This window comes from Cynoglossus semilaevis, chromosome 18, assembly GCF_000523025.1.
Source record: "Cynoglossus semilaevis isolate Cse_v1.0 chromosome 18, Cse_v1.0, whole genome shotgun sequence".
Classification (NCBI taxonomy): domain Eukaryota; kingdom Metazoa; phylum Chordata; class Actinopteri; order Pleuronectiformes; family Cynoglossidae; genus Cynoglossus; species Cynoglossus semilaevis.
The window spans coordinates 12,056,881-12,070,440 of NC_024324.1; the positions used below are offsets into that span (position 1 = coordinate 12,056,881).

Consider the following 13,560-nt stretch of genomic DNA (forward strand, 5'->3'; position numbering starts at 1 on the left):
GACCCCCCAGGGTGAAGGGCCGGGGGGGCGCGAGGGGCTTTCGATGGTATATGGCACGCTGGACATAAGTGTAGCACTGCTGTAAGGCTTGAATGATAACAAGCCTCCAGTCACTAGGTGGCAGCAACTCATGAAGTGGTTTGTACAGATAAAAATATACATGTCATCGGGGGGGGGCATGAAAACATTTATATCCCCAGGGGGGGGTCATGACCGAAAGTAATTGAGAACCGCTGCCTTATGAAGAGATGGTGGTGGGGCGGAGGGGCGAGGTCACTATGAATCAAAGAGGGTCATGCCCCCCCTGTCCCAAGTGCCATCTGGGCCATGCTTTATAGTAGTTTATAAAGCTGATCCCCACTGGTATACTGTGGCATGAGAGATCATTTAGGTGCAATGATAATTTCACTTATTCTGTTTGAATATGAACTATTATTAATTACAGCAAATAATTGGTCTTATTATGATTTATTATTATCAACACAACAGTGAAAAGCAGAATAATTTACTCCTGCGAGTATATCCGGGTTGTGTTCAAATAAACAAGACAGGGTTTAGTACTGAGTAGATACATTTTGAGTAAACTAAAACTTGGAGATAATTGTGTTACTGGGATTTTTATTCTTATGTAAAAATATGGCTAGAAATGTTTAGTCTCTTCAGGGGGTATCTGTCCATGTTGTTGAGGGCCACTGCACGAGCAGAAGTCGTGTTTTTTAGTATTTTATGGCAGCCCCAGGATATTTGCTTTCATTACTGCAATGTCCCAGAGTATATTCAAACAGCATAACAAAATTCTGCACATTCTTCATTTGTGTATCTCGATGTATATTTCTGCAAATGTACAAAAAGATAGGTTAAAGGATTAAAAATATATAAAAATATATAAAATGAACACTGCTGACAGGGGTCTTGGACGCTGAGTCTATTTGTGGAATCATTTTCGTAATTATTGCATAAGTAGGCTTATAGTAAATGACAGAATCGCAATGAAACGGTGCCTTTACTGCAAACAGTGACGGAAGCTTGCCTCCTTCTAAACCAGACGTCGGCCAATTTGGTAATTTTTAAAATGTAATTCTAAATGTGAAGATTATGGTACTGTTGTAAAAAAAATGTTTACTTGATTTATGTACTTATTTACATATTTTAGTTTTATTTGCCTGTTTTATTTCTTTTTTTGTCTCTCAAAAAGCGGCTGACAGGTGACGTTTGTCGGTGTGCCATTTATCAAATTTTTCAACCCCATGGAACGCCAGACGCGACACATATGTATAGCACTAGTGAGGACAAAACATAATGAGATACCGATAAAAGAGTGTATATTTAAATAGTCTTTAATTGTGCACATCGGCAACAAAAATATCCTATTATGCTTGAATGCACCACTTGGTTCACGTAATCCCACTCGGATGCAGGAAGGTCTAGCCACAACAGCCAATCAGGAGCTACGCAGTTCACGCTCAGCCTATCAGTGAGGAGGTGAGGTGCAGACGCGCTGTTTCTTCGGTGTTTCCAGTATAAACAGCGGGAAGGAAATTAGCTTTCGAAATGGACGTAGAGGGGAGAAAATGGCGAGTAAACTCTGAAAGATAGACCAGTACACTTGCTGTGAGTCCTGAGCGTAATGACTGAATTAAGGGGACGAGTTATGTCGGTAAGACGGGTTTTTTTTATTGGAAAAAGAACGGCTGTAACACATCGTCCATGCTAATGCTAATTCGGTGTTTCACGGGCTAATCACGTACTCTGTTTTGTGAGCCGCTACAAACTCTTAACATTAAGTGCTCAGCTTGAAACACGAAACCACAGTGAGAAAGGAGTGCCTCTTTTAGCTGCTCTGATGCTATGAATTCCAAAGTTATATTATAATTGTAGTTATAGTTTATCTTGTAAGTGCTAACTAAAGAAGGACCTTAATTTATTTTAATGTGAGTTTGAAATAACTAGGATAATCTTTGGTGTAATTTCTCCTCACACTAGTAGGTCTTTAGCACATTAGGATAATCTTTGGTGTCATTTCTCCTCACACTAGTAGGTCTTTAGTGAAGTACTATTCTTTGATACCTCTCAAAACAACTCACTGCGTGCATTTCTTGGTACCTATCCCATCATTCATTCATTCATTATTGGCTCATTCATTCATCCGTTCGTCATTCCTCACTTATATTTTACGTTACTATCTTGATTTTGTTGTGAATGTGATCAATTTTGAATGTAAGTATTACTTAGATACTGTTTACCTGGACAGGGAAAATGTGAGTTCTTTAATGTTTACTTCTCATATTGGAACTTTTGGCTTTCTTAAATGTTCAATGTTGTACAACTTAAACTTAAGAAGACTGAGATTTGAGATAAAGATTTAGGATATGTGAATCAAGGTTGATGCGATGTGAGTTTTGACATTTAAACCTTTACAAATGCATCTGAATGTAGAATGTAATAGATGTGACCTTGTCTATAGGTCAGGTATTTGAGAGGACGGGAAAGGACCAGGACGAGATCCCAATCGTATTTGATGAACCCTGAAGGAAAAGACACAGGCAAGGAGATACAGGTACAGTGGAACCTCGGTTTTTGAACTTAATTCGTTCCTGAAGGCTGTTTCCTCATAGGAATCAATGTAAAATTGATTAATCTGTTCCTGGACCCTGGATGACTGCTTATTCAAACTAGAAGTAGTGTCCAAAAAAAAAAAAAAAAAGATAGTACTGTAATGGCAGTGATCCTTCTACTTAGTCATTACAACAGTAAAATGATTTGTTATGGAAAAGCCATTCAATTAAATACAATTAAATACTAGTTCTAGATACGGCTTCACTGTAGAAAATAAGAAGGCCTAAGTTATGCACAGTCATCTCGTCTGCCCTGATGATTTAGTTAAAATGATACGTGTCTGAAGTCAAGAAACTATAAATTAATGACTAGTTTCCCAGACACAGCCTAGCAGGAGTTTTTCGTGTTACTAGTGAACCTTCGTACACTGTTCCAGAGCTGGTGGGTCAGTGTCTGTGGGGATCTTGTAAATTCACTGAGGTACAAACAAATGCAAGGGAAACTCTTGCACATGTGCTGTTCTCATTCAGCTCCCACAAAGCCATAAACAAACCAGGAAAATGGGGGGGGGGGGGGGAACAGCTTCTAATGCTCGGATTGGGATTACTGTTTGGTTCAACGTATTTTTAAGAGCCATTGTAAAATGTTCTCCCCGTGCTGACTGTGGAACTTGTCACAACTGAGTCATTTCACCTCCTCGCTGCGCAACACACAAGGCGCCGTCTAATTTTATACAGAACTCATGGTTCCAAGCAGAACACTGGTTTGTGGGTATCTCCTCATTAGTTCATGTTTTGGATACTGTAGGCATGTGGGAATTAATGCGAGTGTTGGGAGTACAATGAATCTCGTCTTGTTTTACAAGGTTTTCTGTGTCTGTCTCAGTTAAACAAAATTATCTGCCAATTGTGTTTAGTATGAAATATGTCAAATAACCTGGTCTATATTGTAATATATTCATCTTAATATATTTTGGAACACAACCTGCCTCCACCATCTTCTGCAGCCTTACTGCTTGTCCTGACAGCAGCCTCGGGCGTCACTCATGGGCAACAACTTGTAGCTCGCTAACATTCTTATGTCTGCATGTTACAACTACCATCTATAAGGATTTCTGTAGACGTTTTTAATTAGGCCGTTGGGCAGTTTTAAGAATTTTCACACACAAACTTCAAACAAACAATGTTTTATGGAGGATTTCCTGTTAGCTAATAAATGAGTCGTACAGCCGCCAGGTCTGAGTTACTGGAGCAGTGGTCGCAGCAAGAAAGCCTAGCAAATGTTTTACGTCTACCCTGAAGTAGTCCTCCCTGACGCATGTTAGGAACACCTCCTCAAAATGCCTGTAGACACTCAACTGGCTCCTCCTCACGTGAAGGAGCACGGCTGAATTTTGAGCAGCTGTAAGATGTCTTGGCTCCTCATTCGGTCTCTGGCTGAGGCCAGCCTTACACTGGAGTAAGCTCATTTATCTGCTTGTATTCACAGTCTCACTCTGGTTTACTATGTAAACTGAAACCGCTATTTTCCACTGACTCCAAATTAGGTTAAAGCCTTACATGGATTTTGGCCAATTGTCGGCTCGTAAAACTGTTATAAGTATTTTGTTGTTGTTGTTTTTACCACATCCATGTTGTGTGGCTCGTGCTTTAAAACTTTCAGCTTGTGAACTATGCTATGAACAGCATTTCACCTAAAAATCCAACACCTCCGTTACATTTCTGCAAACCTTGGTTTTGTTTACAGTCTTAAAATAAAATTGGAATTTTATCACGCGTCTATGAACTGTTACGTTTCGTTCTGAAATGTTGCATTTTCAGAATCTCCTAGAATTCGCAGTACAGTGTCTCCAAGGCATCATAACATTTTGAACACAACAAAAGTACCTTTGTGTATAGTATACTTTTTCCTATTCATTATGTGGTATTTCACTTTATTGTTACTGTTTTAAAAGAATTTATTACGTACAATTGTTTATCCCAATGACAAATAAGAAGTGTTTTCAATATAGACAACAATCTCTGTGACAATTTTCTGTTCTATTCTGACCAGGAACTGAGTCAAGTGTGTTTATGCAGTAAAATATGCATCACGCGTTGATGAGATCTTGCTCTTTTACCGTGCGTGCGTGCGTGTTTTATGTATTGTCTGAAGTTGTGGTTTCCTGGTGTCAGACAGAGATATGGCACTGGCAGCAGGGTGTGGTAAAATAGTACATCCCCCTATTTATGTGGTTCAACTTGATATCAGACCAAATCTAAACAAATTAGCCAGAATGATGAAAGGAGTTAAATCTTTACCTCAGCGCAGGACAGCCGTGGACTGACGTGCCGTGTCATTCCAGATCATCTCCTCTGACATTCTAACGTCTGCTGCTGCTGCTGCTACTTGGAGGTTACTGACAAATAGACAGACGGACTGGAGCGTGTCTGCTGCATTCCTCAGCGCAGCAGCATTATCTGTGATGGTTGTGGAGAAGAAAAACACTGCAGCAGCAACCCCAGCAGGACTGTCTCTTTTTACATGCTCGTCCCAATCCAGTCTCCCCGTGACTCCTTTGTCAATCAGAGTCCACTAGCCACTCACTTGTGGGAACTTGCCTCCGATCCTGTTGCAGTTAGAACGCTCAGAACAGCTCTGCCACTGCGGGTGAACAGCACCCAAGGCTGTGGGGGATATATGCTGTCCAAGTAAATGGCAAGACAGCGGGGTGAATGGAGGTGGTCATTTGTCTGTCTCATCACGAGGACAAGAAGAGTCCAGCAGCAGCCGCTCTGCACTGCGCTCTCCCAGCGCTGTAGCCGCTTCACGGAGACCCTCAGAGAGTCAAACGAGCAGTAGTCAACACCTCCGCTTTTTTTTTTTTTTCAAAATAAAAGTATCCACCCCGCCAAAGATGTAACGATACGGTGTTTCCACAGCCACGGCCACAGAGTCTGCAGTAATACAGTGGGCACGCATCTAACAATTACTACAAGTGCATTCACTTCAGTAAAAGTTTATATTCAGCACTTACGTAACCGATTCACTAAGTCTTAACGCAGCCTAATAGCCAAAGGATGGCTATTTGTCGCCACCTTGTGGACAACAAGGCGTATCAGGGTTTTTTTTTTTTAAATAAAAAAGACGAGGTGCGTTGGATTTAAATTGTTGTATTGTGGTGTGTGACTTTAGTAAAGTTATATAGACAGTTACTTGTTCTCATTTGCTTACAAGGGATTTAACTCTTTCTTAAAGAATATTATCGTGACTTTCTTATCCCAATGTGTAGATTTTCATAAAATATTTTAAAATTTTGTATTGTCCATCCCATAATGATGTGTAAAAGTATCCCACGTCATGTAAGGTTAAGTAGAGCATTTGAGCTTAGGTATTGGATCAATCTGGAAACCAATATTGGATTGGACCTATCCTGAGTATAGTATCTAAGCATCAAAATATCAGGTTGTTAGGACAGTAATCAGAGACATGTAAACCACATTTAGTTTTATTCATACAATTTAATAAAATGTATCACTTTGTGTCCCTACGATCAAACATCAAAAAGAAAGAAAAAAATCACTCCCAGTACAGGGATGAAATGTTCAGTTGTCTCTCAGCAAGTTATAGGCTCTGGTATACTGGCTATCAGGTGTTCCTGTTGTGAAGAAAAGTCTGCAGACTGCCACTGACAATCGATGAGGGCGTCGTACAGCTCCTCGCTATGCTCCATGTACTTCCTATTGGCCTCTAGCACGTCCAGCTGTGGGTTTGGATCTGTGACACATAGTTCATGGTTATAAAGTGACTTGAAGTGAAGAATAATAATTACAATAATAATAATGAATTAACTGACGTTACTTGTTCAGACATTAGTGGTAAAACTAACTTCTACTATGACATAAGCCCATAGCTAGCTGCTAATGTAGCACGACATGACTTAAAACATCCTCTTGTTAGCCTCTTTTGAATGGGGCATGTTCAGCTGGACGATGGTGTTTTAAGTGTTGGATTAGGTTTGTTATTCAGAAAGACTTGGTGGATTTGGTGGTAGCTCCCACATGTAATATAACAAAGAATGAGCCTAGAGCTTTCTTGGTTCACTATTACATTTTGTACTACCAAGCTAATGATGTGTTAGCCCCAGCTTGTGAGTGTGTCATGTTTTTCTTTGACATTGAATGCAAGACCGGAAAATGTGTGCCACGGACCAATCGCTGGTCAGGGTTGGTTAGCCTAACTCTATGCAGATTCACCCTGTAGTATGTTGTGATCAACCATCATTATACCAAACAGTAAAATTACTAAAATACCAACCTTCAAGTCCATCATCCTCCTCAACAGCTTCTGTTTCCTGAAGGAGAAAAAAAAATGTTTTAGAACTAATTACATCAGTAAACATTGATAAATCCACTAGTGTGTCATAGAGACAGCTCACCTGTGTTGCAGGATACTGCGTGTAATCGTACTGTTGGTAGTACCCGGATGCAGACTGATCATAGCCCCAGGGATTGTAATATCCACTGTATGGTTGCTGCTGATACTGGCCATACTGGTTGTATTGGCTGTACTGGTCGTAGCTAGTGCTATAATTTGAGCTAGACTGCCATGTTTTGTCTGACTGTTGTTGATGCTGTGGTGGCCGGTTCCTTAAACTCCCCAAGAAACAAAAGAAAGCACGTCAATAAGGGTTCGAAGGCTGAAAATGAACGTGTTTTTGTGACAAAAGTTAAAAAGAAAAAGTTCTCACTTGTTAGCAGCAAGACTTAGTCTCAAAGGTTTGCCACCGAGTCCCACCGCTCCCTGACATTCGTCCAGCGCTCGCTTCTGCAGCCTCTCATCGGGAAACTGAACGAATCCACAGCCTCTGCAGAGAATCACAGAAAAGAGTTAATAGAGAGCTCCTCTAAAGTAACTAGTACATTAGTGAATTTTAAGAACACATAATTTGATGGTGTTTCTGTAAACAGTGAATACAGTTTTTGGTAGTTGGAATGCACAGGGGAGACTTAAGGCCAAAGCTAACATTAGCTTCGGAGGCTAACTCCCTTCACTTTGTGCTTGTCCGCAGCAGAGGTGAATAGAAACAGGGAAGTTGGGGCCTTTAATATCAGCCACACTGAACACCACAATACATAAACAGTGCTTTAACAGCTCCTGTATAACCAACTAGCTACCGTTACGGACATACGCTACTAGTATAACACACAGTAGCCTACCAGAAAAGTCATTGATCACCAGTGGTATGAGCTGCGTTAGCCCGTAAATATTCATAAATTAGCCGCATCATTGTTTAAGCTGCAGGGTTAAAATAAAAAAGTAGCAGCTTATAGTCCGTAAATTACGGTATTTGATCACATTCTGTTCCTATCCGAGTCTCGGTTGCAAGTTCATCAATTTACAGTTGTGTGGAATTATTTCGTGACAATATTGCCAACAATTTAGCCTATTATGATCAGGTTCATTTTCATAACACGTGCTGACATGTTTCTACTTACTTTGAATTACCCATGCTGTCCAGCACCACTTTTCCTCCACGACAAGTGGGGTAGCGGTTGTAGAAGAACTCATAAAGCATCCCATCATCCACCTCTGGAGTTAGATCTCCCACAAACAGCGAATAAAGTTGACTGTAACAACAAATGAAATGAATTATTTTTGCGATAAACCAGAATTATTGTAGGCTTCTCTAAAAATCTATTTAAATATTTTTTAAATTAAAATACAAGTTCACATTTATTCATTATATTATTCAGTAACATCACAAACAATTATAATGTACGAAGTTAATAAGACTTAGTTAATTATTTAAAAAAATATTTAAAAAATTAAAAAATAAGCTTACCTAAAATAGCTTTTAAAAAAAATCAATATTGCTGAACTGTTGGATTTCTATCAAACATATAAAACATCAAGTAGTTCAATTGCAATTTTTCCATAGCGCATGGGTAAACCCAGACTCATCTTCTCTAAAATTGCCAATAAATTGATATCTCTATATAAGTTGAAAGTTATAATTTTTGTAATCTCCCAAAATCCTACATGAAACTCTTGACATTTTTTTTTTTCAGAACTATGGGCACTTGTTTTCTTATAATCAATAACATCTGGCTTAAGCAAAACTACTAGCTAAGCTTAAGTAATGGAAGATCAATATAAAGAAAGAACCCATATTAAAAATATATATATAAAAACATTTCAGAACATTTTAAATGAGATATTAATATGCTTTTATGTTAAGTCGTATAACTACATTCAAAAAATTTGAATATCAAGTTTACACATATTGTTTACAACAGTCAAAGAAAGTCAAATTGACCTGCTTTACTTCATGGGCTTACCTTGTGTCTTGTTTCCCAAAGTTGGCTCGGTTTAGTTTGAATCTTGTGGGCTAGGATACAAAAATAAAACAAGTTTTTTAAGGAAGTGGTATACAGTGATCCCTCTCCTATCGCGGTAGTTGCGTGCCAAGCCCCAGCGTGAAATGCTTAAAACCATTTACGATCCTCACCCACACTATCAACAATCGAACAACAGTGCCCTCCTGTGCCCAACTTAGGTCATTACCCTACATTAATTAAATGCTCATCAGACATACTGTACATACACGTCACGCATGATTTCCCACCCCAAATCTCATTTACATTGCATTACCATGTACTGTATGTATGTGTTGCAAAAATATTTTTTCGTTTATTTATATACTATATACTGTTTTTTTAGGCTAGAGTCACAAAAATAATGAAAATATTGGAAAATTTAAAAAATGTATTTAACGTAAAATATCATGATATAGCAAAAATGTTGCCAGATCGGATTTTAAAAAATCTAGGATGTTCTGAGGGAGCTAAAGGAGAACCACGACATAAAGAGGGAACACTATATACAAACATGCATAGTAAAAATAAACTATAAGTTTACAAAAGTAAACAAAAAAATGCTCTCCTTACTGGACTGGCTCCAGGTAAAGGTTTCCCATTGATTTTTCGTAGACACCTCTCAGCTGTGGCCTCATCCGCCATCTCAACGAAGCAGTAACCCAGGGCACCACTAGACGACAACATACTTAATAAGAGAATAAAATAACTGTAAAATTAACAGCGGCTGGTTTTTGTGGTTCTCACCCAGTCATTTTGTTTCTGAGGATCCGCACGCTAACCACTTGTTCGCCCATGGTCGAGAAAGCTCGGATGATGAACTTCTCATCCATGTAGCTCTCCAGCTGCGGAGCAACAGATTTAGAATTTCGTTTTAAAAAAGTAAAGAGAAAATCAAGTCAAACACTGTTACAGATATTGTTCAGGTGTGCTTTATGTGTAAATCTGTACAAATACAGAACGTATTTACAATATAATCTAACACATAACACATATGCTAAGATATGGCTCTGTTCACTGATAAAAACTTTCTCTGTTTCTGTGATCGCTGATCATAATATAATCTGCCTGGTAAAACCTAAATGACCAAAGATTACTGCAAAAATAAAATTAATATTGAAGCAGCATTTCTAAAAAAATAAACGAATCGATGGGCATAGTTAACAGGTTTTTGAATGAATGTTAACCATGAATGAATTTTTCTACTCATAAAATGAGTTATAGCTAGATCTTCACCTGTCCTGCGTAAGACGTATGAATGTATTTATTTATTTATTTACTATTATTAAATCATAATACAAAAGAAGCTGGCGCTTTGGCCCAGAGGCAATGTCTCTGTCATTGGTGTGGAACCCCAGGGTTCACCTCCTGGGCAAGTTCGAATCCCGGTTAGGGCGGTTGGGACCTTCCAGTGGACTCACCACCCGCAGGAAGGTTTGGTACGGTGCAATGTGATTTGGGTGGTGACTGCTGCCCCCGCGACCCGGTAACGGATAAGCGGATGAAAATGGATGGATGGACAAAAGAAGCTAACTCAGTCGGGCTGTTCTTTAATTTTAAAACTATGAAGTTAATCATTTTACCTTTCTTATAAGTTAGACATTCAACAATAAGATAATATTGTTAAATATTCCCCTTCTGTGGATTATAAACCGACATGGGGGTCTTTACACGGTAGTATTTCATGCTAAAACGACTGAGCATGAATTAATATATTAAGTGCGTCACAGGCTTTCTAGAAAACAAATACAAGTGAGGGTAGGGTGAAATACCTGTTTAAATTGTACGTAAAAACGTGGTATATAGTCTATCCTCGCTACGTCGAACAACCAAAGGTAAGAGTAATTATCAATAAACGGTGTTAAGATCTAAACTTGTATTTGTATTATTGTTACATTCAATGGTTTCCTGTTTAGCTGCACTCAATGCTAGTTGGAAGCTAGCTAACAAAGCGGCCACACACACAGTAAAGTTTCACCAAAACTACTTACGTTTCCCATCCATAATGTACTCATGGTGTTGGGTAAAACTTGGTCGTTGTGACGCAATGATGTGCAATAATAAACTGTAGTTTCAGCAAAAAACAACTTTATCACAACGCGTGAAAGAACTGCTATAGCCAAGACACGACACAACGCTCACTGTACTTCTTCTATAAAAATGCTAATAGGATCGATTTACACACTATCGCCACCTAGAGACAGTTTACAAGAATATCACTATTGAAGGTGTCGGGAGAACGACGTCACGCAGTTGAATTGGAAATTTTAATGGCGTTGACGTTTTTTAGTAACGACTAAATGTTTTTAATTCAGCGTTTCTGATTAAGAGTCTTGATTTATTTAAAATAATTAACAAAATAATTGTAATACACATACAGGACATACGTCATTCGTATTTACTACATTCTGCCCACACTCCGGTTCTGTTGGTGGCGGTAAAGCAACAGACGCGACGGTTTGCGAACTTCCAATAAAGAAAGGGGGAAGGAAAGAAGAAAGAAATGACGACGGAGGAAGGGGGGGAGGGGGGAGGAGAACTGGTCCATCAAGGAAAATCTCCAGAGGACCGTGGAGACGACTCTTCCCTTCTCAGCAAGGATGGGTCGTGGCTCACCCCTTAGTGCAGAACTTCGCGAGAGGATTGTCTGTCAGTTAAAAAACAACGTGTCTCAGCGGAGGATAGCGAAGAACCTAGGCCTGTCGCCGTCCACGGTCAATAAAATTGTGAAAAGATTTAAGGAGACAGGCGAAATCTCCGTGCGTAAGGGCCAAGGGAGGAAACCGTTGCTGAATGTGCGTGAGTTACGAGCCCTTTGGCGGTACTGTATAAGAAACCGTCACTCCACCGTGATGGACATAACGACGTGGGCTCGGGACTACTTTAAAAAAACGCTGTCGGTTAACACGGTCCGTCGCTGCATCAAAAAATTCTCTCTGAGACTGTATCAGGCGAAGAAGAAGCCGTGCTTCAGTTTTGTGCAAAAACGAGTTTTCCGGGCACGAGCTTATCTTGGACTGACGAAAAGACAATGGAAACGTGATCTTTGGTCGGATGACTCCGCACGTCATCTTATTTTTGGGGGGAAGCGCGGACGTAGGATTCCGCGTGCTACAGTCGAAAACCGCGCTTTCGGTCCTTTTTTAATGAAAGGTGCAAAGGCCCGTATCAATTATGCCCTGGGGGCGCATCAGTTGCCCTGGCATGGACCTGCGTATGTGTGAACCCGTGTATTGGAATTTTAAAGACCACTTCCCACTATAGAATTCTGCGTTTTGTTAGCAGGGACCACGGCACGGCTTCATTTCACACAGAACTAGACAACAGAGACCGCGAGGCATCTAGACATACTATATGTATATATATATAAATATATATATATATGTGTGTGTGTGTGTATTCTTTTTCTCAAACTGTTAAAGCACGTTGAGCTACATGATTGTATGAAATGTGCTATCCAAATAAAGTTAATATTATTATATATATATTATGGCATGCCACTCAGGAAGTTAATCCTTATTATATATATATAATGAAAGTCTAATTATATAGAAAGTTTGAATATATATACAGAAAGTCTGAATATATATATACAGAAAGTCTGAATATATATACTGTTTGAAGCCTTTTTAACCACAGTGCCCCAATCAGGGGCAAAAACAAACAAACAAACAAACAAACAAAAAAAACAGCAAAGCGACACAAGCAGCATATGAACGTCTTTCTTTATTCACCCTTTTTTGCTTCTTCAACTTTTTTTTTTTTTTACAGATCACGCTTCACACGCTTCCAGAACCCAGTACACTGCGTCATATCACAGCTTTCAGATAAAATATCTTCAAATAAAAGTTAACATAAGTCTTTATTTATAAATGTATAAACAGATTTATTTATAAATCTTTATTTATAAAGCTGTCATGTGACGTGGTGTACTGTGTTCTCTTTAAATAAGCAGATACATCAAACACCTCTTGGTGAAAGCCTTAAATTAGTTTTAAGGAATGGATAAAGAGAGTCCGCTGTTTCTTTTACGCTAATTCTACATTTTTGACATTTAATGTCAATAAACCTTGCTTCTCATTGTAATAATCCAAAGCCGTGTTCCCCTAGAATTCTCTGATTCTGAAATATTTCAAGTACCTCACTGTGAAAAACGTGTTTCTGATGGTTTACATATTAACAAATGAAATGGTGTGATGTTATTATCACTAGATATTTATCACATATTTATAAATATATACGTGTTGTTCACACAGCCAGGTTCTTGGTTGACTAATATAAATATTGGAGGGTGAAGCCTCCTCAGCAGATTCTACAGAAAAACTGTCAGCCTTCAAGTGTCAGATGTTGGTGGACTTTTCAGTATAAGTGAAGTCCAGTCCTCGGTGCTCTCTGAGTTGAGCTGAGTTCAGCAGTGCAGGTCTTTAGTAGCTGTGGACACCTGGTCCGGGCCTGGTGCCTTCCCTGACCAGAGCTGGAATGAGGTGAGGGAGTGGGGGTGGTAGGGTTTGAGAAAAGGGTATAGGAGGGCAGGGATGTAGTGGTTCTTGGAGGGAGTGACGGTGCAGTGGTTCATGGGTGGTAGGTCACTGAGGGGGGGAGTGGAGGAGCCTGCAATTACGCTGTTTGTCTTCTCCACTCCCGCCTC

At 39.4% G+C, this 13,560-nt stretch overlaps 2 protein-coding genes and 1 long non-coding RNA gene across 6 annotated transcripts in view; 1 reads left to right on the forward strand and 2 right to left on the reverse strand.

Moving 5' to 3' along the window:
• The window catches only part of tmem200b (transmembrane protein 200B), a 9,489-nt gene extending 4,492 nt beyond the window's left edge, over nt 1-4,997 (reverse strand). The window contains exon 1 of the mRNA XM_008331856.3: nt 4,857-4,997. The gene's annotated coding sequence lies outside the window, so the exon portion shown is untranslated. The remainder of the gene's footprint in view (nt 1-4,856) is intronic.
• On the forward strand, nt 881-5,002 carry LOC103394513 (uncharacterized). Its single transcript, XR_523155.3, has 3 exons — nt 881-1,657; nt 2,465-2,557; nt 4,901-5,002. It is a non-coding gene; the product is annotated as an uncharacterized LOC103394513 (long non-coding RNA).
• Nucleotides 5,003-6,027: 1,025 nt separating this feature from the next.
• Nucleotides 6,028-11,096, reverse strand: LOC103394515 (tRNA selenocysteine 1-associated protein 1). Of its 4 annotated transcripts, none has more exons than XM_008331857.3 (9): nt 10,904-11,096; nt 9,660-9,757; nt 9,486-9,600; nt 8,877-8,926; nt 8,034-8,165; nt 7,286-7,402; nt 6,974-7,190; nt 6,853-6,889; nt 6,028-6,312 (listed from the first exon to the last, which is right to left on the reverse strand). In XM_008331857.3, the coding sequence occupies exons 1-9, from the start codon at nt 10,925-10,927 to the stop codon at nt 6,152-6,154; spliced, it is 951 nt and encodes a 316-aa protein (XP_008330079.1). In that variant the 5' UTR covers nt 10,928-11,096; the 3' UTR covers nt 6,028-6,151. The 4 variants fall into 4 exon arrangements, with proteins under 4 accessions (XP_008330079.1, XP_008330082.1, XP_008330080.1 ...); XM_008331860.3 differs by having other exon boundaries at nt 9,486-9,585; nt 10,904-11,095; XM_008331858.3 differs by having other exon boundaries at nt 6,974-7,184; nt 10,904-11,092.
• Between the last annotated feature and the right edge of the window lie 2,464 nt (nt 11,097-13,560).

Excerpts from the sequence above, each read along its gene's own strand:
- LOC103394515 (XM_008331857.3), bottom strand. The coding sequence starts at position 10,927 with ATGAGTACATTATGGATGGGAAAC. Across the intron at positions 9,758-10,903 it reads GTACATTATGGATGGGAAAC|CTGGAGAGCTACATGGATGA; the intron begins GTAAGTAGTTTT and ends GTTGCTCCGCAG. Across the intron at positions 6,313-6,852 it reads GGAGGATGATGGACTTGAAG|ATCCAAACCCACAGCTGGAC; the intron begins GTTGGTATTTTA and ends TATGTGTCACAG.